Genomic DNA, 23,441 nt, shown 5'->3' on the forward strand with positions numbered 1-23,441 from the left:
AAAACAGCATAAAGAAAGCTGCAGAATGTACCCAACATACACGATTTCTGGATTTTTAAAGGCACACAAGAACATTTCTTATTGTTTGTAGATTCATATACACACATGGACATGCATGTATGTAAAATGGACTGAGCCTTGATCACATTGGGCCCATGATACTTGCAGGCAGGGGCTGAGTCAGAGGGGAGGGGATGAAGCTAGGGCAGAGCATCTTGGGGACTCATTTTATCTCTGCTGAGTAAACCTTTCTTTCTCACTTTCAGAAAGTTAAAGCAAACATGATAAAATGGTATTAGTTCATTCTAGGCATACTGGAATCAGATGGTCTGTGCTATATATTTCTTTGTAATTTTGAAGGTCTATCTTTAAAATGTCTCTCACTAAATGAAAACAGAAGTTGTTAAATGCCTTCGACTCGATTTTGGCTCATAGTGACCCAGTGCAGGGTTTCCAAGGCTTATCAGTCTTTGGATAGAAAGCCTTGTCTTTCTCCCGCAGAGCAGCTGGTGGGTTTGAACTGCCAACATTGTGGTTTGCAGCCCACCAGTAACCTGGTATGCCACTAACCCCACAAGCTTCAGCGAATCCAGACCCTTCACAGCTCTGTTTCCAGGCTCCTGGGTTCCAGATCCTGGGGGTCATTGTAGCAGACGGGGTGTGCTTGAAAGGGTTACTGTGCTGGCCTGGGTACCTGCATGGGTGGGCAGTCCAATTCTGGCCTCCCTCCCTTATTGGCAAAGGGGCCTCTCTGAAATCAAGCTCCTGCTGGGTCTGCACCATGGAGAAATGGGATGTGGGTATCTTTGCCTTTTGGATCTCTCTCCCTTGTCTTCCATTCACATATGGCGTTGTTCTGACACTCTCAGGCTGATTGATGGCTCTCACACAGATTCATGGCACGTCCTAAGCTGGGTTTGAAGCCGAGGTAGGTGCAGTAGAGAGAATGAGATCGTGAAGATTTCTGGCAGATGGCTCTCAGAAGCCGGCCTGAAGGGCTACTTGTTGCTTTATTCCCAGAAACCAACACAGCACTTGCCACCTAGTGGATTAGAAGCCCCTTGTCTACCAGCTGATGCAGGATGGGGGCTCTAGACAGGAACCCTGGGGGCATGTGGGGAAGTTTAGGGAAGCCTGATATATCATTCTCCCCAAAGTCCAGGGAAACGATTCCCTGTCTGCTTGTTTCCCCACCTCTCCTAGGTGGAAAAACCCTTTAGAAACTCACTCAAGGGCTATATTATATTGGCATCCAGCACAGCAGAAGGCCTCCACTGACCAGAAGGGAGTGAGACCCTGGTTGACAGAGCAGATGGTGGTAGGCAGGCCAGCTGGCCGATTGCTGGGCAAAGCAGATGGAAAGAAAGGGTCCGTGATCCGCGGGTTCCCAGTGAATCTCAGCCCACCCAGAGTGTCTCAGTCCTCACAGTCCCTTCAGTCTCACAACCCTGCAGTGCTCTGTTGCCCCCACCTTAGAATCACAGTGGGAATTCTGAATGTATTTTTTATGTAAGAGTGCTCATCTGTAGGTTCTGGGTGGTGTTTGTTTTACAATGTGTAGTGGGCACGTTTTGTAGATAGAACTGTAGATGATTATTTTGTTTCTCTTGGTAAATATATGTTCTGACTTCCATATGCTTGATTTACACATTAATTTTTTTAATTCAGCCTTCATAATAGGTAACCACCCATAGTAAATTTGAGTCTGAGGACTGTAGGCTGCTTCCTAACTTATAGAAGATCTGTTTTATTTCTTTAGATACTCCTTGAAAATTAATGGATCATTTAGAAATGGAAAAAACAAAGCAAAACATTGTCTTTTTTTGTGACTCAAGTTAGTATTCCTGGAAACTTATTATTTAGTGTCTGTTTGAATCTGAGGGGGCGATGTGTTTAATTGTCTAACCATGTATTTAAAATGTTTACTGAGAACTAGAGTAAGTTTGTTTTTTAAAATGCTTCTTATATATCTAAACCAGCTAAAAAAGGAAACATTTGCTTTTAAGACACAAATATCTATTTTTGACAGGGGATAATAACCTGAAATTGATCAACTTGATTCCCCCCTCCTCCACTATTAGCAAATAGACTTTTTGTAATTGCAGAAAATAATTTAAATCAATTTCAATGTTGATTAGTGTGGGTTGGCAAAAATATCAGCAATTAGCCATTTGAATTGAAGAATCCATATCTTCCCAATTAAACTTCGTAATGATCTGTCTAAACTATTGAGATAATTATTCAGTTTTATTATGTAACAACAAAACCTATTTTAAAAATGGATTATCAGGAAGACTAATGCTTCTTTAAAGTGCATGGATCATAAAGGGTTAAAACCAAACCAACACCTCCCATGGAAGGTTTTGCATTTGAAAGCCTTACTGGTTAGGCAGAGGTTAGTATTTGACTAACCAGGGCATTTGGAATGATGCAGAACCAGGAAACACAGGGAAAAAAACTCCATCCTGATTTTAACCTTTGTGTGAGGACCCCTCCTCCCTCTTCCATTAAAATGATTTAAAAATCCAGAGAAAGTGCAAAACCCAGCAGAGAGGAACGGAAATCTGGGGGTTACCTGATGATGGCCTGAGGAAAGATGGGTTACTCAGAGAATAAGTCCATCATGCATTCATGGACAAGATAAGGTGATGGTGAGAGATGAAACCAGATGTCCGTAAGAAAACAGTTGCGGGGAGTAGTTAATATTACAGTCCAGGAACAGAGGACCCTAGGACCATCAAGGGAGAAGAGCAAGAGTAGAATGTGGGACCTTATCCAGAGAAGCAGCGACACCAGAGATGGAGGCAGAGATGGGGACATGGAGAGAGGGAGCAGCTGAGGACTCTGGACTCATGGAAAGAGAAAGGCTGTGCACTGGCAGCCAGGAGGCAGGCTTGCAGAATGTGCCCTTTGGTTGTTTAAATGATTATATATTCTTGTTTTTGTAATCATTGCAATGAAACAATGAGTGTAAAACCGATGCTATCCCATGTAAACTATCACTCAATTCACAATAAAAACTTAAAAAAAAAAAAAAAGGAAGGAAGGAAGAAGACAGTTGATGTTAAGTGCTGTCTAATCAGTTCCGACTAATAATGACCCTTGTATAGGGTTTCCAAGGAGCAATTGGTGTGTTTGAACTGCCTACCTTCCAGTCTAGCGCTAATCCTACAGTGCCATGTTCCTAAATTCGTGATGACCCACTTCGCCTGAGAGCATTCTAGTTTCGAAACTATATAGAGAAATATTAGGATAAAAATTGCTCTCATTTAAGATTTTTTATTACATGATTATATTATCGAAGTATGTCGTTAAGTGCCGCTGAGTCAGTTCCAACTCATAGCAACTCTGTATAGGGCTTCAGAGGAGTGGTTGGCGGGTTTGAACTACCAGACTTGCAGTTAGCAGTCCGGTGCTTATCCCACAGTACCACTAGGACTCCCTATAGAATCATAGACTTTAAAAAGTTGTTGTCTCCTGATGTTTCACGCCAACCCACACACTTTTACAGATGAGTAGACTGCCTCTCACAGCAGCTGAGAGAGCTGATGCCAGGTTTGAAGGTGACCAGAAAGGGAAATAAATAGCCTTCAGGAGCCAGTCGGTCTCAAAGGGTAGTTTTGTGTGTGTGTGTTTTGACACATTTATTGTCAGTTTTCCTGGGTCAGGTGTCTGGATATGACTTCGAAAGCTCCTCCGCTCAGTCGCCAAGGCTGAATCATGGCGTTACTTAGTGCCCCGAGCTCATTGGAGGTTTGTGGTCTTCTAAATGTCTGGGCAGTTGGCATAATTCATTTCCTTGTAGTCTTAAGACTGAGGTCCCCCATTTTTTTTCTTCTGGGTTTTTCTTTTTCTTCGCATTAAAATTGTGTGTGTGGTAAAATTATATAACAGGAGGGTTTCAAAAGTTTATGCAAAGATTTTATTATCTTGTAATGCCATTTTTTTCATGAACTGTTTTTGAAACCCCCAACTATAATAAGGATTCTAGGGGTGGCGCTGTAGGAGAATCACTGGACTGTGAACCACAAGATCGGCAGTTCAAACCCACCAGCCTCTCCTCTGAAATCCTATACAGGGTCCCTATGAGTCAGAACCGACTCAACAGCACTTAACAACGATAACAACAACAGCAACAACAACGTGATAGCAAGCCCAGACCAGATAATTTTGAGGGCCTTATACAGCCCGAGGGCTGGACATTGCCCACGTTTGCTTTAAACAATCAAGAACTCCCTTCCCCTCCAGTCCCGGTACCTGCTAATAAACTTTGGTGTCTATGTGTTTACCTATTTTAGATCTTTCATATAAGTGAGATCATATAATAGTTGCCCTTTTGTGACTAACTTACTTCAGTCTCATGTTTTCAAGGTTCATCCATGTGTTGGATTTCATCTTCTTTCATCACTGAATGATACTCTGTACGAGACAAGGGGCTTTATTAAGTTTATGGAACAATCCCATTATCTTTTCATTCCATTTTCCTACACACTTTTTGAGTGTCTTCCTCATGTGTGTATGGAGTCCCTGGGGTGTGCTGAGGAGCCTTAGTGGTGGTGCACTGGGGTAAGCATTGGACAACCGATTGAAATGGTGGTGGTTTGAACCCACCAGCTGCTCAGCACGAGAAAGATTGCTTCTTCATTATAGCCAAAGTGCCCATCACCAGAAGAATGATTAAACAAGCTTTGGTACGCACACACACGATGGAGTACTACACAACACTGAAGAATAATGATGAATCTGTGAAACCCCTCACAACATGGTAGACCGTGGAGGACATCATGCTGAATCAGCCACCAAAGGGCAAACATTGTTAGGAGACCAATGTTGTAAAAGTAGAGGGGGGAAAAAAAAGGTGTTCTTGATGGGATGACAGGAAACTATTCATGGGCTAGAGGTAGACGCATGTTAACACAGGTGACAGGACAGGCAATATACAACGAGAGGGAGATTAGCAGAGGAGAGATGAAGGTAGCAGGAGACAGGGAGGAATGCAGGGGTTAAAGTGAGTAGAGGAGGTCCATGCTGTTAACTGTTGGTACATGGAGGGGGTTGCAGTCAGTGTAGTGAAGCCAAGTGTATGACTTGTTGGATGTAAAACTGATGATCTGCTCTGTCAGCCTTCCTCAAGTCACGATAAAAAGCTTAAAAATAAAAAGAAGTACGGCCTCGGAAATGTACTGGAGCAGTCCTGTTGGTGCTATAGGGCACCTAGGAGTCAGAGCTCACTTGGTGGCAGTAGGGTTGCTTTGGGGGCTTCAGGGGTGCAGTTTGTGGTCACACTGCTGATCAAAACGCTGCAGGACTGAGTCGACCCCGATGCTCCTTGGGAAAAAGGCTTGGTGCTCTACTTCTGAGAACTCAAGACAATGAAAGTGAGTTCTGCTCTGACGCACGGTCTCCCTGAGTTGAAATCAGCTCAGCGGAAGCGGTTTGGTTTCTTTTCAGCCGCTCCGATCTCATGGGATCTACTTAGGGGGCTTCAGAAAGTTCATGGAAAAAAGCAGTTGAATGAGATTGGAGTTTTTCCATCCACTTTTTGAAGCCCTGTCTCTAATATTGTGTCAGCCTGTCAGGATAGCAGAATGGAGGCCTTTGCATGTGTGGGGGTGATTCTGCACAACACTTCCTCTGTTGTTTCACACCCCTATCCTGGTTAACTCCTGTTGTTATTAAGTGCCATCCGTTGGTTCCGACTCATAGCCACCCTCCATATGGTTTCCGAGGAGCGGCTGGCAGATTTGAACCTCTGACCTTTCAGTTAGCAGTCCAGTGCTGATCTACAGTGCCACAAAAGGACTCCATATCTCCAAATCCCGTTCTTTTGTTTAACAGATTGGAGAAACCCCTGGGAAATGGTGTAGGCAGACCCCCTCCCCATCTTTTCTTATTTTTGTTGCTATTGTAGTTGGGAGTTTGTTAAAAATACCCTTTCTAGCTCTGTGATGTTGGTAGTGGTGGTGGTGATACGCCGTGGAATCAGTTCTGACTCATAGCGACCCTGCATAGGGTTTCCGAGGCTGTAAATCTTTATGGAGCCGAAAGCCTCATCTTTCTCCCGCGGAACTGCTGGTAGTTTCGAACTGCTAACCATGAGGTTAGCAGCCTGACTCGTAACCACTATACTATCAGAGCTCCTTTGTTGTTGTTATTATGTGCCATGGAGTCGGTTCCTACTCATAGCGACCCTGTACAGGGTTTCCGAGGCTGTGAATCTTTACGGGAGCAGAAAGCCTCATCTTTCTCCTGCGGAGCAGCTGGTGGTTTGGAACTGCTGATCCTGAGGCTAGCAGCCCGCTTCGTAACCACTATGCTATCAGAGCTCCTTTAAGATATAGAATTACATTTTATTTTTGCCTATAGATCTTTTCAGAGAATATATTTTGTTGCGTTTTACAGTTATTGAGATTCCCATTCAAAAATTCATTCACTCGTTGTTCTGTCGCATTGGTTGTAATCTCGAGAGTTCCCCCTTGTTGGCTGTCGGCCAAGTAGATGTTCTTTTGTCTTCTCCACGACTTGGTGAATACGTTTCACAACCTGCCGGAGCATATCTGGTGCTGTTCCTCACCTGATTCGGTCAGCATCACCCAGGGCAGTCTCCCTTTTGATTAACTGGACCTCAGTTACATAGGCAGAGTTTCTGTTGCCATATCACGTAACAGCTTTTCAGCATATTCCTAATTCTGTGCACACACAACCCTTCCCGTCTTTGAAAATCGAGAGTTAAACTCAACAGAAATATTTGCACGTGACCCACAGATCTAAAGTGCTGAAAGTGGGGGAGAAGTTTTCAGCCCTGGGTGTAAGAATTTTTAATCAGAAGTATTGTCTTCCTGACACGGTTGCCGTTAGCCTGAATTTGGAGTAAGTCTGCGTAGTTTGGTAACCTCTCTCATTTCTTTACGCTGTAGGTGTGGTGTCGCTAGTGGCTGTTCACCCTTCTACAGTAAACACACTCGGAAAACAGCTCCTGCCAAAAACCTTTGGACAGTCCAATGTCAACATTGCACAGCAAGTGGTAAGGAGCGCTTTGACAAGGATGGGCTGTAGATGTTCTGGGGTACGGGTTGGGGTCTTAACGGGTAAATCAGGAGGGGGATTCGTTGTATGCTCTTACTGCCCTGGATAGTAGTGCTCAAATGTAGTTGGCTTCCCCTGCTCCTGTCAAGATTCTTGCAGCTCTGGACTCTGTACTTGTCCCAAGATTTGAGGAAGGACCTTTACTATTGCCATGGTAATGATGCTTTGTCTGTATCTGTAGAGGCTCATGTCCTCAAAGTGTTTGCGTGTGCTTTCTCCTGTTTGCTTTTCCAATGCCTGTGCAGTTGGTAAGGTGAATATTTGAGGCCCATCATGACCAATGAAGAGAACACTCAAAATCTTGAGACAGCTGCCTGCTAGCACCGCCAGGCGGGGAGTAAGGACCTGAATGAATTCCTTCTTCCACCTGCCCCTCCCCTGCACACGTACTCTTTTTACCCAATGCTCAATTGTGTTCTTCTTGCCCATGGTTTGCTTAATAGATCTCAACTCTTAGTTAACAAGTGTTTCTTGTTTGAGGTTTTTTTTTTTTTTAAAGAAAAGGAAAAGGTGCTTTGGAGGAAAGTGGGTGGAGAAATGGTCTGCGCATTGCGGCTTCACCTGTTTCAGGTGATGCGCGAGCAGGGTCAGCGCAGGGCATTTGGGTGGTGGTTGCCAGGTGCCTAAAGGCGCAGTGGAAGGCTGCCATCGGCATGATGCAGAAGGACAGCTGTCGCTTGCAGGTTTGACTGCACAGGATAAGGCAGGCTATGATGTCTGTCCCCACATCCCTTCCCTTAGAAGCGGGCCGTGTGTGCTGCATGTTAACACTGCCTTTTACCGGTGCTGTTTGCTTTGTTTGCATCCTTTGTTTCGTCTTCTCTGATGCCTTCTAGGTGTTGGTCCATCAAAGACAAGAAAATAATCCCAAACAGAATTCTGCAAGTGGGGTGGGGTGGTGGTTTGCACGTCTGGGTATCAGAGTCGGGACCCCTAGCAGGTAGGTAGGGTTTACCCTGTGCAGATTCTGTTTGTGACTAGAATCTTCAATGAGGGCTGTGTGCACGTAAACATGGTCAGAGCATATTGAGGGTTTACTGTCTGGTGCCTAGGTGTGGCTGCTCGCTGCCCTGGTCTAGTCTGTGCGTGGCTGTGGGTTCTAGCTTCAGGCCCTTCTTGTCAAGTCCTGGCCCTTGTGATGGAAACGAGTGTCCCTCTAGCAGCTCCGCCCTGTTTCTCTGGTGTCTTCCATTCTGCCTTGTGAGGTGCTGATGCCTTCTGTCTCCATGCCACCCCACACTCTCCCCCCACATATATGTGGAGGGACCTGACCTTTTGGCGGAAAAACCTTTGTTTGGAGTGAGAGGCTTTGTACTGGATGCGCTAGGAGTGTTGGGCTCGTCTTTCATTCCATTTGAGGGAAGTATCCTGTCTGAGTAATAATTTTCCCCTCCTTCTTCAGGGAACAATTGCCGTCCACCACTGATCTTTTCATCATTTCTATGCTTTGCTCTTTCTTTTGAATTCCTTTCCATTGTTTTCACAGAGTTCAGTTGCACTTGTGTTTTCCTAGATCCTTTTTAATGGATTCTAGTATTGATTTCATTTTAAGAGCAAGCTCCTTGCGCTTTCAGCAGCTTTCCAGCGCACATTTAGAACCCCTAACCTCTGGAGTTCTGCCCTTGGGCCACTTCTGTCCATGCTTGGTGGTTATAAGTACTTCTCACTGGACATGCCTTTTTTTAGCTTCAATTTTGAATTATGCACTGTGCCAGACATAGTGTGGCTAGTGGGAAGGGAAGGGTGTTCAAATCTCGGCTTTTCCATTCACAAAGTGCAGCTGCCCCAGTGCCCTCGTCCCTGAGCGGTAATATGGAATCTCTGTGAAGTATTGAAAGCCAGTCACAGTAGGAACGTCCTAACACCGTAATTGTCAATCTTCCAGTTTTCTAAAGGTGTCATTTTGATGTCAGCCGAAAATTCCATTTTAAATTTCACTTTATGACGGTGTGCCCGCAGTTTGATTTTTATAACCTCTGTGTACTGTATTATTGCAGAGTTTAGCTTGGGGAATAAACCTTGTTAATTATACCAACAGTTCTGTTGAATTAATCACCCTGAAAGTTAAATACATGATCTGAATTACACTGATTTAAGTTGAGAACAAAATGACTCTTTTTTTTTTTTAGTATACCTCACAAAATCCCACACTTTGTACATACCACAGGTTAAAGCAATAGGGCTTGCTTGATTTTGATATCAGGGATGAGGTCTAATCCTGTGAGTGAAAAAGACCCCTGGGGTCATTCGATTTTCAGCATGCAGGTAATCAGTGTGCCAGAGTGCCTCATTGTGTTCATTGTTGGAAATGAGATCGAATCCTGCACTTGACATCCACAGTCGTCTGTTGTTGTTAGTTGTCACGTTGAGTCAGATGACTGAGTGTATGCAAAGTAGAATCTCTCCATGGGGCTCTCAAAGCTGTGACCTTTTTGGAAGCCGTTTGCCAGACCTGTCTTCCGAAACACCTGTGGGTGGATTTGAACAGCCAACCTTGGGGCTTAGTATTCAGGTGCTTAGCTATTTGTGCCACCTAGGGGCTCCTCTGTCAAGAAGAAGCCTTACCTATGTCTTCTGCAGCACTGAGATTTTATTGTAAACCTCTCATTTTGCAAAAGTTAACATCTGAACAGAAAAATAGCACAAACGCAGAAAACCTTCTACACAGTTCCCTGCCGCAAAGTCCTGCAGAGCTGTCACTCAGCCCGGAAACAGAACGGGAGGGCCACCCCAGTTGCTGCCCCTTAGGCCTCTTCCAGCTTCAGCTTTTCCCTCCTGCAAAAGCTAAACACCAACCAGATTTTTCTGGTAAAAGCAACCTTTTCTTGATCATTTTAGCACCTGACCACACTTGTCTATGCAGCGTACTTTACTTTTTGGGTTTTTCAGTAAGTAGGGTCCTACTGTCTGCATACTGAAATAATATTAATTTCCATGTTGTTAAGTGCCATCAAGTCGGTTCGGACTCAATAGAGCAACCCTGTATAGGGTTTCCAAGGAACAGCTGATGGGTTTGAACTGCCAACCTTATGGTTCACAGTCCAGTGTTGATCCTACAACATCACACTAAGGTCCATGTTTTGAGCCTGTGATATTAAGGTAAAAACATTACACCCTGTCTAGTCCGATTTTCCTTAGACCAGGCTTAGGAAGGATTAGGCTTTGAGATAGATGCAGGTGTTCACCTTGGAAGCAGTAGGATTGGCTTGTTACAGGGCTGGGGGAGGAGAGACTATTCTGTGTTAGATGACCTAGGCTGGTTTTGACCTCGCCACTCTGAGATTGGATGTTCAGAGCACACACTTTTCTATATTCTCAAGACTTCAGGTCTTCACCGAGTGTCCTCAAGTAGCTCTGAGTGTGGTGGGGATTATAGATAGGAGCTGTAGAGTCAAAAGGCTGAGTTTGAATGTGAATCCATTCTTTCCCATCAGCCCCCAGCTGCTTGACCTCATTGTTAAAGTGCTGTTGAGTTGCTTCTGACGTGTGGCCACCCGGATAGGGTTTCCAAGGAACAGCTGGTCAGTTTGAACTGCTGACCTTGTAATTCAGCACTTATCCCACAGTGCCACACTGGGACTTTAAGCCACATTATTTACTTTCTCTGAATCTCCGTTCCCATCTGAACAGTAATAACTTTACCCCTTTTCCAGGATTGTTGTTGAAATGATTGAAAAAGTTACTACCGAAATGAGCTTTGGGGGGGGGGGGGTGGCGGTCAGTGCCTGGTCATCACCATCTTTCCCAGCTCCAGACACAGTAGAGACTGACTGCGTGCTGACGCTCGCTCACACCTGGAGAGGTGGGGGTCAGAGATGAAACTGCCATCCTTGAGGGTTAATAGTCATTGCATCAGAGCAGAACAGACGTCACCAGGGAGTCCCTGAAACACTTCCTGCCTGCATGGACCCCACATGGACGCTTTTCTCCTCAGACCCCTGAGCTGGAGCCTGGGAACCTTCTCGCATAGGAAGTGCTTCCCAGGATCTTAGATTTCTGCCTCCAGATGGAAAGCCAGTGCTAAGTGTAGGTGAGCCATCTGCTTGGATTAGCACATGCTTACCTCTTGATGCTGCGGTTTCTGTACCCGTCCCGGTGTGGTTTCAGGCCCCTGGCCACTCCCAGCTGAAATCGTGTGGCTGCTGTTTTGAAATCTGGTTGCTTTTCCTTCTTCCTCAAAGACTTAAGCTGTTAATTCTAGTCATTCTCTTCTTACATTGCTCATCCCCCCACCCCCAGTTCACTGCTTCCTCTCTTAACCTTCTGGTCCTTTGACCCACAGACACTCCCTTCTTCTGTGTGTCCCCCCCCTCCCCCCCCTTCTCAGGGTAGCCTGTATTTCTGTTGATCTGTAATGTTTGTAGTTTATACTGGAACGATGACATAATACCCAGTAGTAAGCATCAGTGTTGATTGGTGTGCATGTATGTGTGTGTATGACACAGACCCACAGAAAACATTTTCCTGCAGTATGTATACCATACTCCGGATCTAGCCTGGTCTTCCGTCACCAAGATCCAGAAAGAAGGGAAGAGATGGCTTGAGCCAAGTACATGTCAAACTCTGCACAGTAAAGTGTGTGTGTTTCATTCTTAGGGGATGCTAACTCGTACCCTACTCACAGCCTGAGCAAGGTCTTTATGTGGAGTCTCCTTACGTCTAGGTCCACACTTGATTAAGGCTGGCCAATAGCAGGAGCAGAGAGACAAGTTTATATAAAGACCAGCACCGGAGAGCTGGGAGTCAGCTGAGGCTTGAGGGCTCAGGTAGGCATGGACAAAGAGCAGTTGTGAATGTTGGAAATCGCCTTACAGTTGTAACTAGGGGAGCAGACACCCACACTCTCAAGGAGCTCAAAGTGTGTGTCACCTGGCACTGGTCAGCAAGCAGTGCCAGTGTCCACACAACACACTTCCTTCCCGGGGATTTCCAGGTAACAGGAGCATGCACCAAGAAGCTTCCCACAGGGGAAACAAAGCGTTGAATGAATCTTGCATGTAGAACTGCTAAGGTGATAAAGCAAACCGCAGAGTTCTGCTCAACTTCGCTGTCTCTAATGACTTAGCGCCTTAGCGTGGTGAACCAGGGGTGTATGTAAGTCCTGAGACCAATCTGCTGTGTTCTCTGAGCTAAAACGCTCAGTGATGGTTGACCGTCTGTGTGCTACAACTATAGTCAACTGAGTCCTGGTGTGGTTCTGTGGGATAAAGCACTGGACTGCAAGGTCAGTTTGAAGCTCAAGATCGCCAGTTCACATTTACCAGCCGCTCCTCAGAAGCCCTATACAGGGACACTGTGAGTTGGAACCGACTCATTGTTCCTTAACAACAACATAGTAAACTCAGGTGTTTTTAATATAAGCTTTTTAATATTATGTCATAACTGAAGCTCAGAGACACTAAGGAGAGGAACAGGAGGGTTCCAAATGCTTGGTTACTGAGTCCTTCTTATCTAGGGAATGTTTACTCCTTCACTCACTCTGAGGCAGACTATTTTTCAGAGCAGTTTAAAGCTTACAGAAAATTTGAGCTGAAAATACAGTGTTCGTATATATTCTCCCTCCAGGCCCCTTTGCCTTATGCTTAATGTCTTGCATTGGTGTGGTTCATTTGTTAACACTGATGACAGATTATAATGAACTAAGGAAACGTTACAGTTAATACTGTGTGGTGCTGTAGGATTAACACTGGACAGCAAATCACAAGGTTGGTGGTTCAAACCCACCAGCTGCTCCTCGGAAACCCTGTACCAGGGTGGCTAGGGGTCGGAATCGACTCAACGGCACTTAACAACAAGAAGCCTCATAACATTAAAATGAATTGAAATCTATAGTTTTACAGTTTACATAGGGATCATTCTTTGGGTTGGACAAGACACAGAGTTTTGAAGAATCAATAATGTTATGCCCCCACCATTACAAAACACCCTAAATGCTCTATGCTTCACTGTTCTACTCACACCCCCACAACCAAGTTTATGTTAATACACACTTAGTGAGCATCTACTATATACTGTGTGCCTGGGCCTCGGGTTCTCTGTTCATAGTGTAGAATAAAGAATTTAATTACTCTGCTGTTGTGAAGAGGATCCGATAGAACATAGTTCTAGAGTTACGAACAACTAGAGTAAGGGCCATCTAGTGGTCACTTTGGTAGCGTCAAGATCGAGTGTCTCATAAAGTCATGAGATTGGATTTAGTGGAGGCCCTTTTTAGGGAGAAAAACACATGGAAGGTGGTTGGGAAATTGTGTTTTAAAGGAGTTGACTGAGTTGAGCTTCTGCTTGTATACGCGTTGGGTGTATTTGCATGTTCAGGCAAAAGACTTCACAAATTTCAAAGCCTTCCGCTCACTTTCTTGAGAATGCTAATTTGAAGAAAAATGGTTTGTGCCAAAGTAATTGCTTTGAGTAGATAAGCCTTCAATGCTTTTCCAAATGCTTTTAGCCACAAGAGAAATGCAATACGTATTGGGGTCCAGAGCACCACCTTGAATGAATGCATACGTATGTTTAAAAGAGACCAGAGTTTCATTAAGCAGTATGCACTTACGGGAAATTTTGTCCGCTTTTATTTCTCATTTCCCCCCAATTTCACTAATTAGATTTCATGTGAGGGGGATGATCCGCAGTTTCAAAGGTACGCTGCCAAGTCTTCTATGATAGAATTATAAATATCACATTTCTATTTAAATGCAAATGAAGATTCAGTTACCTTTTTTCATGGGTTAGAACTTGTGTGGACCATTGCCATCGAAGCCAGCTGATTTGAGCTTAGAGACAGATGATTCTGTAATAAGTTCGTCTGTCAGGGCTTCACAGGCCGCACCAGGTGTTGTGTTTATCCTACTAAGAGGGGAAGTAAGGGGGAGAAGGCGGTTTAAGTCACTCAGGCAGGGTGAGTCCCCTCAAAGGCATATTCTCTTCTCTCCCAGATGGAGGTTCACCCCTGTAACAGTCAGGTGTCCAATATACATAACTGAAATGTCTTCAGTTCACACAAACAGTTGAATCACCGAGGCATTTTGCTTTGTGGTAAATTGTATCTTTTAACATTTACTGAGAAATAGTGCTACTGAATAATTTTACTGACACATCGGCTCATTGATTCAGATGTAAAGATTGTGTGACAGGATCTAAGGAAAACTAAAATTTTAATCGACTGTACAAATTTGCAATGTCTGTTTATTCCCAAATGCTAACACTTAAACATCAGTGGAACTGATGGCCTATTGTCAAAATACAAACCACTTACTCACTTCCTTTTATGAAGAAACCATCCTTGTTGAACATCTAAGACTCTCAGGAAGGGGGATTATTTTAGTGCTTTCTGTATGCATGAGGCTAATTGACAAATGTCACTTGGGATCATGTGCAAAGGATTTGCTTGACCGCTGAGAGTCGCCACTGTCACCAGATGTTCCAAACCCCATGGGATTTTGTGCCCAGTGTGAACTCCCAGTCTTGCCTTGACAGTGTTTGTTATGCTGGGACGCCTAAGGAAGGTGCCCCAGCGATGAGATACACAGTGGATCAGTTTCACACCCAGGCATTGCTTATCAACTTGTTGGTAGCTCTTCCGCTTGGACTATTGACGATCTGTGGCTGTGCCTTTAATTCTATGTATGCTTTTGTTTCGAGAGCTGTTCTTCGTTTGTTTTTCTAGTCAGCCATTTTTTAGTCCCACCAAAGGACGCAAATTTGATGGTTGCCCTTATTGTTGAAAGAAAGTAAAAGAAGATGAGAGAAAAATTAAGATACGTTGGTGACGTTCTTTATACAGAATGAATTGGGATACATTTTTCTCTTCTTCTTTTCCAATATCCTTCCGACCTACGCCCCCTCCTCCTAAAATTAAAAAATCATGAAACCTGAAGTTAATTGAGTCTCCTTAGCAGTTTAATAGTCATTCATTTGCCACTGGAGGAATGTGATGGTCTGTTCCTGACTGTTTGAGTTGTTTTCAGTTACTTGTTACTTGTGTTGAATTTGAGGTTGATGAAGGGGAACCAGAGACAGGATTGATCAGAACAGATGTGACTATACCGGTCAATATTCCAAAAGCCCTTGGGTACTTAATGTTATCATTGTTCTTTCTAATTCTTTGTGGTTAATAAAATTCAGAAGCGGCTGTAGATAATAAACAAATAATAAAAATTAGCAGCATCATAATATGGGAGATTTCTGATTGTATTCTGAATTGTCTTTTTTAACTGTAGGTAATTGGTACACCTCAGAGGCCTGCAGCGTCAAATACTATCCTGGTAGGAAGTCCACACACCCCTAACACACACTTTGTATCCCAGAAGCAGGCTTCAGACTCCTCACCTTGGTCTGCTGGGTGAGCAATATTCCTCTCAAACTATTAGAATTAACAGCGTTGCTTAGAGTTGTAATCGTTCAAGTTCTCCATGGGCCCCCCCCCCCCCAATATGTTGTATGATCATGCCGTTTGTTATTAATTGGAAGAATGCGCGGTTCATAGCCAGAACAGACCCGTAATCAAAGCTAGTCTCCCTCCTCAGTAAATGAGAAGCGGGATTGCCAGGAAGGCAGTCAGTAGTGTGTTTTGGTATCACTGTTACAATCTGAAGGTTTATCAGTTTTGGCAGAAGAACAGGAAGAAGCTGGTGCTGTCAGAACCCACTCAGTGGTAACTGTACACTTTTCATTGGCTACACTGCAAAGTAACAACTTAGGAAGTAAATGTAATTTTTCAAGAAGCCAAAAGACTATGGCTTGTTAATATCACCTCCCATGGAACCCAGTAGGATGGTTACTAAGGTTGTTTCTTTCTCTGAAGCAAAGTCTGATTCCAACACTGTTTCCCTTGGTCAGCTGTATTGCTTTCCTTAGAAACAAGCAAACAGAAACAAAACAAAAAAGACCATGCCTCTAATGGCCATAAAGCAAAACAAATCATCTGCCTAGTTTAGAAAATTAAGCCAATTAGAAGCCAAGAGTGTCCCCCCTTTTTTTGTTGTTCATGTGCTGACTCAAAAAGTTAAGAAATTTGGATTTACACTCTCAGTCTGAACCACTCAGAATGTCGCTAAAAGTCTCGGCATCCATTTTCATGAGTCATCACAGTCTGGTGAAATTGCCACTAAAAATTCCTCCGTTTAAACCAAAACAGCCCAGAATTTCTTCCTGATGCCTGTTGACATCTTAAAAATGTAGTATTTATTTAGTGTACTGATAAGTAGATTTATATTTATACATATTAGATATAGCATAATTGGTTCCCATTTCTTTGGATGTCTGACCCATTTTTCCTGATATTTGAAGATACAGACGTGAGATCTGACCTCTTTCTTAAATGTTCATTTTCTCTGACCTTTAAAGAAAAAAGCGAAACATTAAATACCCACACTAACAATGTACTGTCTCCTTTAATGTAGCTAATTTTCCTATGCCTTGGAATAATGAGGTAATCTGGGCCCAACCCTATGAGATCTATTGTCCTGGTTGGACTTGGGTTTCTGTTTGTGTAGCGTATTCCATCTTTTGGGTCAGCGTGTATCTTAACTCCAAGTTTGCGCTGAAGAATGCTGACGGCCGTTTATGTTTTCCTTTGTATTTTCGAAGGAAACGAAACCGAAAAGGAGAGAAGAATGGCAAAGGTCTGAGGCATTTTTCGATGAAGGTTTGTGAGAAAGTGCAGCGGAAAGGGACCACTTCATACAACGAAGTGGCTGATGAGTTGGTTGCAGAGTTCAGTGCTGCTGATAACCACATTTTACCAAATGAATCGGTAAGTATACGTGCATGGGCTCATGGGAGAGACCAGGTAGAGCAGAACTCAACTGCATTTCCTAACTCACCTCCCACCTTTTTAAAAAACAAAACAACAAAAAAAACAGTTTCAAATATACAGCAAAGATCCAGATTCCGTTAAAAAACAAAACAAAAATCGGGAACCTTTTGAAAATATGTTGCCTATATGCTCCATCAGTCCCAGTTGTTTTTGTGTGTATCTGGGTGGTACAAATGGTTAAGCACTTGGCTACTAACTGTAGGTTGGCAGTTCAAATCCACTCAAAGAGGCACCTTACTCCGAAAAAAAGGCCCCGCATAATGCTTCCAATAGGAGACAGCCTTGACAAACCCTCTACTCTGAAACACTTGGGGTGGCCCTGAGTCAAAATAGACTCAACACCCAACTGGTTTGGTTTTTTATTTTCTCCTTCAAGCTGAGACATTGTCCTATATACTCACAACATAACCATTAAAGCCAGTAAGTTAATACGGAAACATTGGCACTGTGTAATGTTCCGACTCTTCCTCCATTTGTCTGGCTAAGATTTCCCACTACGGGTTCTTTATACAAAAGGTTCCAGCTTAGAGACACATGTTGCATTTAATGATCACATCTCTTCCGTCTCCTTCAGTCTGGAATAATTCCTGGGTCTTGCCTTGGCTTGTATGACCTTGGCACTTTTGAAGGTCACAGACTGCCTGGTTTGGTATGTCTGATGTCTCCCCCTGATTAGATTCAGGTTGAGCCTCTTTGGTGGGGACCTCACAAAGAGAAAAGTAGAAACCCACCTTTCCATTGTCAAGTTTCTCCTCCTCCCTTGTTTAGTAATGAAGGATGTGTGGGCATTACTGGGAGATTCTAAATCTGATGAGGGTCAGACTCAACCGGCTGCTCCTTGGTGGTGACTCTGTATGGGGTCGTGATGAGTCAGGGCCGACTCGATGGCACTTAAAAACAACCACAACATTCTACTCTGCTGGGCAGCACAGTGGCTCCATAGGTTACGTACTGGACTGTAAACCACTAGGTTGGTGGTTCAAGCCCACCAACCACTAGGGGGCAGAAAGATAAAGCTTTTCACTCCTGCAAAGATTACATCCTCAGAAACCCTATCACTGTGAGTCGGAACCAGCTTCTTGGCACTTGACAACAACAACATTCTATTCTACTGACTGAATGGTTGGAAGTTCAAACCCAACCTCTGTCACCATGGGAGAAAGCCCAAGAGGCCTGTAAAGATTACAGCTCAGAGTCTAAATCACCTCAGTGGCATTTAAAAACACTGGCATCTTTGATTCAGTGGCTTCCAGCTTATCACTCATGTGTTGATTTCGATACTCAAAACAGTGGGGAACGCCTCTGACCTGACTTAACTGCATGTATTGGAAACCACGAATTCACACGAATGGCTGAAATTCCAAACCAACACCACAGGATTCTTGCTAGTTTTCCTCCTTTTTCCCACATTATAGATTTCCTCTCTGACAATGAGAAACTTGACTCCTATTCTCTTAAATCTGTGGACCTATGGGATGAATGGAGTCCTGGTGTGTGGCTGTGGGCTAATGCGTCAGACTGCAAACTTTTTTGAACTACAAGGTCGGTGGTTCAGGCTCACCAGCTGCTCCTTGGCAATCCTGTTGGGGGCCACTGTGGGTCGGAATCAACTCGACGGCATTAACCACAACAACATAGGATGAATACGCAGAATGAACTAGTTGTCCTTTGTTCCTGCTGCCCTGTCTTCTGCTCAGTGGTCCTCCTTGGAGCCTCCCTGGCCTCTGACACCATGTGCCAAGTGTCCTCGCCCTACTCTGGGCCTCTGTGGCCCCCAGGTACTCCAAAGCTGGCACTGACACCTGCTTTGCTGAGCCCCACCTAGCGGCGTGACAATGGTATTGGTCACAAGACGATAATGTTAGGGTTATACCATGAACTGAATTACCGAGTCTGCTCACCTGGCCTGAAAGTTTAAATTGTAGATTTAAAATGTAATTCTGCAAGGTGTGTTGGATCTTTCTAAACGATAAACGCTCTGTCTTCACTAGGCTTATGACCAGAAGAACATAAGACGACGAGTCTATGATGCCTTAAATGTCTTAATGGCCATGAACATTATCTCCAAGGAGAAGAAAGAGATCAAATGGATCGGCCTGCCTACTAACTCGGCTCAGGAATGTCAGAATCTAGAGGTATAATTGTGATCGGTTCACTTTAACTATGTTCATGCACGGATGTCCAAAAATGATTCTGTCTCAAGTGGGCGTATTTTCATGTTCTATCCCACTGATCACTTTTAAAGGTTATTTTGCTACATGATCTTGGGCTTATCTAGGATCCAGTGAAGAGATGCATTCTTGCTCCTCTGTTGGAGTTGGTTCCCTATATTTCTCAGCTCTGGTGCTAGTCATCAAATGAGAAACTTTCCAGTGTTTCCCCATTTCATGTTAGAAATACATGTCCAGACTAACTGAATTCACTGGGAAACACTCAGTTTGGTTGTGTTACAGCTGTTGGTACTTACGTTCTAGTGGAGGTAAATTCTGAATCCTTGTTTGTGGGATTTTTAGTCTTTAATATAATAACCATATCCAAGGAATTAAGAGAACAGGAGGAGTAGAACATGTGACTGAAATGTTTACCAAGGGACTTTTAGAAGTTTGTAGAAAAATCCTGTCTTTATTTTTTTCCCCCATTATCTTTTGTTAATTTTTTTTTTTATTGTGAATTGAGTGATAGTTCACATGGGAGAACATCGGCTTTACACCATCGTTTCATTGCTATGATTACAATCTTCTCCATGCATTATCATTCAATAGTATTCACTTCCATTCCCTCTGGGGTTTTTTGGGGGGGGGTGGAGGGATGTACACAGAAACACTCACGAATATATAATCATTTAAACAACCAAAGGTCACACTTCCCATCATCTTTTCATTCCATTTTTCCCACAAACTTTTTGAAGGACCCTCATATACATTTACTGCTATTTAAAGCCCCCAACCCCAAAAAATCCAGTAGCACCTATGTTTTCCCCCACCATCAGATTCAGGACAAGTGTTTTGGGTAAGAACCTACTTAAGTTGTATTGTGTTGATATGGGTTGTAACACATGCTGTAGTAGATGGATTGTGACCGTTTCTTGGGTGGATGTCTTTTTGAAGGTAGAGAGACAGAGAAGACTTGAAAGAATAAAACAGAAACAGTCTCAACTTCAAGAACTTATTCTACAGGTAATAATACATTTTCTCTTTGGAGGCAAGTGGCTTTTCCAGCAGTAATTTGGGTTCGTGGGAGAGGTCAGGCAGCAGGCTGAGGGACTTACGTGAAACGGATGTTAGCCACTGTGGCAATGAGTGGAATTAGTAGGAGGAAGCTCACAGAGGGAAAAGCCAAGGGACACGAGATTCCAGGGAAGAGAGTCAAGGGCAGTTTGCAGCACAGAATAAAGAAAGACCAAAAAGAGTATGTGTGGGCGGTGGGCTGTTTGTTGGGCCCGCCCACGTTCTTCCTACAGTAGGTGTCTGCCTGACTTGGAGATCTGGGCAGGGGCCTGTAGACAGCACACTGTAAGCCACTGTTGATTGTGGGTGTTTTCCACCCAGACCGACGGACTTGTAGTTAATGGAGGTGTGTGTTCATTTGCACTATTCAAAACATGGAGTACTCTGGTAATTCACCAATTAAATGATCATTTAGAAGAGTCGTCTGGAACTCAGCTATCTTAGGATGGGTCAGCGGGTGTGTGGTCACTCTCAACTTTGTGGCAGGGAATGCATCTGAGGTCAGGACCTTCTGGTGGGCTGGAAATGGACGTTGTGTGAAGGTGGTAGCGGAGAGACAAGGAAGTCCCCCCCTTCTCCACAGCAGAATTGGGGAGAGTCGGAATGGGCTCTGGACCCCCAGTCTCTTCCTCTCAATTGCTCCCCATTACAATGGATTGTTTTCTTTTTGTTTGTTTGTTTGTATCTATGGCACGTTATAGCTATTTAAAAGAGAAAAGCAAAAAAAAAACAAAAAACAAAAAACAACCGGTGTCAGCTCCCATGGGGCAGGTCTTGGAACTGCATCCCCACCACCTAACTGGGACCTGGCTCACAGCCAGCTAGGAAGTGACAATGAATTTTCTGGCTTTAAATTAGCAGTAAGAAAGTTGTCTTCAGTGTAATGGAAACATCCATTTTGGGGCACTGAAACCTTTACTTTCTAGATGTAAGCCCATAGGACTCTCCCTGCCCCCCTTTTCACAGGTCCCAGATGTGGTACTTCCCAATATGTGCCACCTGGCAAGTCCACACCCGCCTGGAAGTGTAACTGTCATCCATCCCGCGGAGTCCCTCCCGTGAAAGAGCAGGGGAGGAGCAGCGGGGCAAGGCACGCAGCTGGCGAAATGGATTTTATATTTTCCCTATTCGTTCCTTTTCTAAGAAAATGTTGCTATTTAATTTGCAAGAGTGCTTGGATAATCCCACATTCTAAATTCTCCTTTGAGTTATTTGCTTTTTCAGAATGGATTTATTTCCTTTACGCAGGCTGCTAAGTCTGCCCGGTACTAAGGAGGTCACATGAATTAACCAGGTGTCTGCGCTCTCCAGAACCTTCCCTGTGATCTCTAAAGGAGGGTTCAGATATACTCCCTTATCTGTTTAGTGGAGTCCTGGGGTGGTGCTGTGGGATAATGCACTGGACTGCAAAGTCAGTTTGAACCACAAGGTCAGGGGTTCAAGCTCACCAGTTGCTCCTTGGAAACCTTATACAAGGTTGTTCTGGGTCGGAACCGACTCCATAGCACTTAACAACAACATCTGTCCAGTGGGGGTATGGGGAGGATTATAAAGAACCTCTTGGGGAAAAAGTATTAACCTTATTCCATAAAATGCATGATGTTAGTGTATAAATTGGTTTGCCTTATTTTAGCAAATTGCCTTCAAGAATCTGGTGCAGAGAAACCGCCAGGCAGAGCAGCAAGCCAGCCGGCCGCCTCCCTCCAACTCGGTCATCCACCTCCCCTTCATCATTGTGAACACCAGCAAGAAGACAGTGATTGACTGCAGTATCTCTAATGACAAGTAGGTGGTTCGTGGGGAAAGAGACGCTGACGTTTCCCATCTGCCCTTTTGCTTCAGCTGTGAGGTTCAGATCAAAAGTGAACAAGTGCCTCCGTCCATCTGTCTTGTTAGAAGGAAATAGCAACTCTGGTTAACTGAACAATTGTAAATGCTGAATTTATAATGATTACATGCAGCCTTTTCAGGAGCACATTGGGCTCCATAGGATATAAGCAGCGGACTACAGACCGCAAGGTAGGCAGTTCAAGCCCACCAGCCACTCTGAGGGAGAAAGACGAGGCTTTCTGATCCCGCAAAAGATAGAAAGATGATGAGTTAAAAGCGAGTCAACGACACTTAACAACAACAAATGCGACCTTTTACTGTAATTCATTTCCATGGCCTATCTGTCGGCCTTCTAATGGAAACAAATAAAATGTATGGGCATCATGATGAAGACTCTTTTCTTAATGTTGCATAACAGGCTAGACAGTGGGAGCACCATAGAATAAGCACGAGACTACTGCTCACCACAAAGTCAGTGGTTTGTACCCACCCACCTCTCTGTGGGAGAAAGATGGTACTTCCTGCTCCTGCAAGGATTTTCAGCTGCGGAGATTCTAGAGTAAGCGGCTGTGAGTTGGAGCTGACTGGGTGGTAGTCGGGAGTTTGTAGATGGCAACTCACAAGCCGCTTGAATCTACAGTGCCTTTTGTTTTGTGGTAAAGAGATAATATCAGGTAAAATGGCCTCGAAAAAGGTTGGGTCTATTAAGGGTGAGTGGGTAGACTTGCTTTGTGGATACCCTAAGCCAAGGTGTGTTTGTTGTCAAGGTGTGTTTAGTCTCAGAAATCGTAACGATTGTACTGTTCTAACAGAGAGCATTTTTCCACTTCCAGATTTGAGTATCTCTTTAATTTTGACAACACGTTTGAAATCCACGATGATATAGAAGTATTAAAGCGAATGGGAATGGCTTGTGGACTAGAATCAGGAACTTGTTCAGCCGAAGACCTTAAAATGGCAAGAAGTTTGGTACCTAAATCTCTGGAACCTTATGTGACAGGTCAGTCAAAGCTACCCCGATGGCCACTGTGTATATTTGCCAGATGCGCTTCAAAGCTACCCCGATGGCCACCGTGTATATTTGCCAGTTGCGCTCATGTTCTTCCGAGAGTTACTGGAATGCTTGGCTCCTCTTTTGCTGAGATTGGTTTCAAACGTGTTGATACCGGGGCAGTGAGACAGAAAGCAGAGAAAGTTGAAGAGGCCCGCACAGGCGAGGGCTGTGGGTGGAGACGGCAGAACGTGTGGCAGTGAGCTTGTATATGTGTAAGTGGTCTTACAGTGGACTAAGACGGTGGTCCTGTTAGGTGACGTTGCCTGCTGGGGTTTATTGTGATTTGAGAGTTCATAGCAGCCTTTTGTGTATTTCTCTGTATAGTTTATATGGTGTCGGTGTTACAGAAAAGTTAGGATTTCATCTTCCAAATCTCATCCCCAAACTGGGGAAAAATTGAAAATCCTTGAGGAGAGTGTAACAGGCATGG

At 44.1% G+C, this 23,441-nt stretch overlaps 1 protein-coding gene across 1 annotated transcript in view; it reads left to right on the top strand.

Moving 5' to 3' along the window:
• The window catches only part of TFDP1 (transcription factor Dp-1), a 134,744-nt gene that overhangs the window by 104,514 nt on the left and 6,789 nt on the right, over positions 1-23,441 (top strand). The window contains exons 3-9 of the mRNA XM_006851523.1: positions 6,918-7,024; positions 15,303-15,424; positions 16,672-16,837; positions 18,892-19,035; positions 20,008-20,076; positions 21,761-21,912; positions 22,791-22,957. Coding sequence (XP_006851586.1) covers positions 6,918-7,024; positions 15,303-15,424; positions 16,672-16,837; positions 18,892-19,035; positions 20,008-20,076; positions 21,761-21,912; positions 22,791-22,957 — 927 coding nt within the window. The remainder of the gene's footprint in view (positions 1-6,917; positions 7,025-15,302; positions 15,425-16,671; positions 16,838-18,891; positions 19,036-20,007; positions 20,077-21,760; positions 21,913-22,790; positions 22,958-23,441) is intronic.

This window comes from Chrysochloris asiatica, unplaced genomic scaffold, assembly GCF_000296735.1.
Source record: "Chrysochloris asiatica unplaced genomic scaffold, ChrAsi1.0 scaffold00029, whole genome shotgun sequence".
Lineage (NCBI taxonomy): Eukaryota > Metazoa > Chordata > Mammalia > Afrosoricida > Chrysochloridae > Chrysochloris > Chrysochloris asiatica.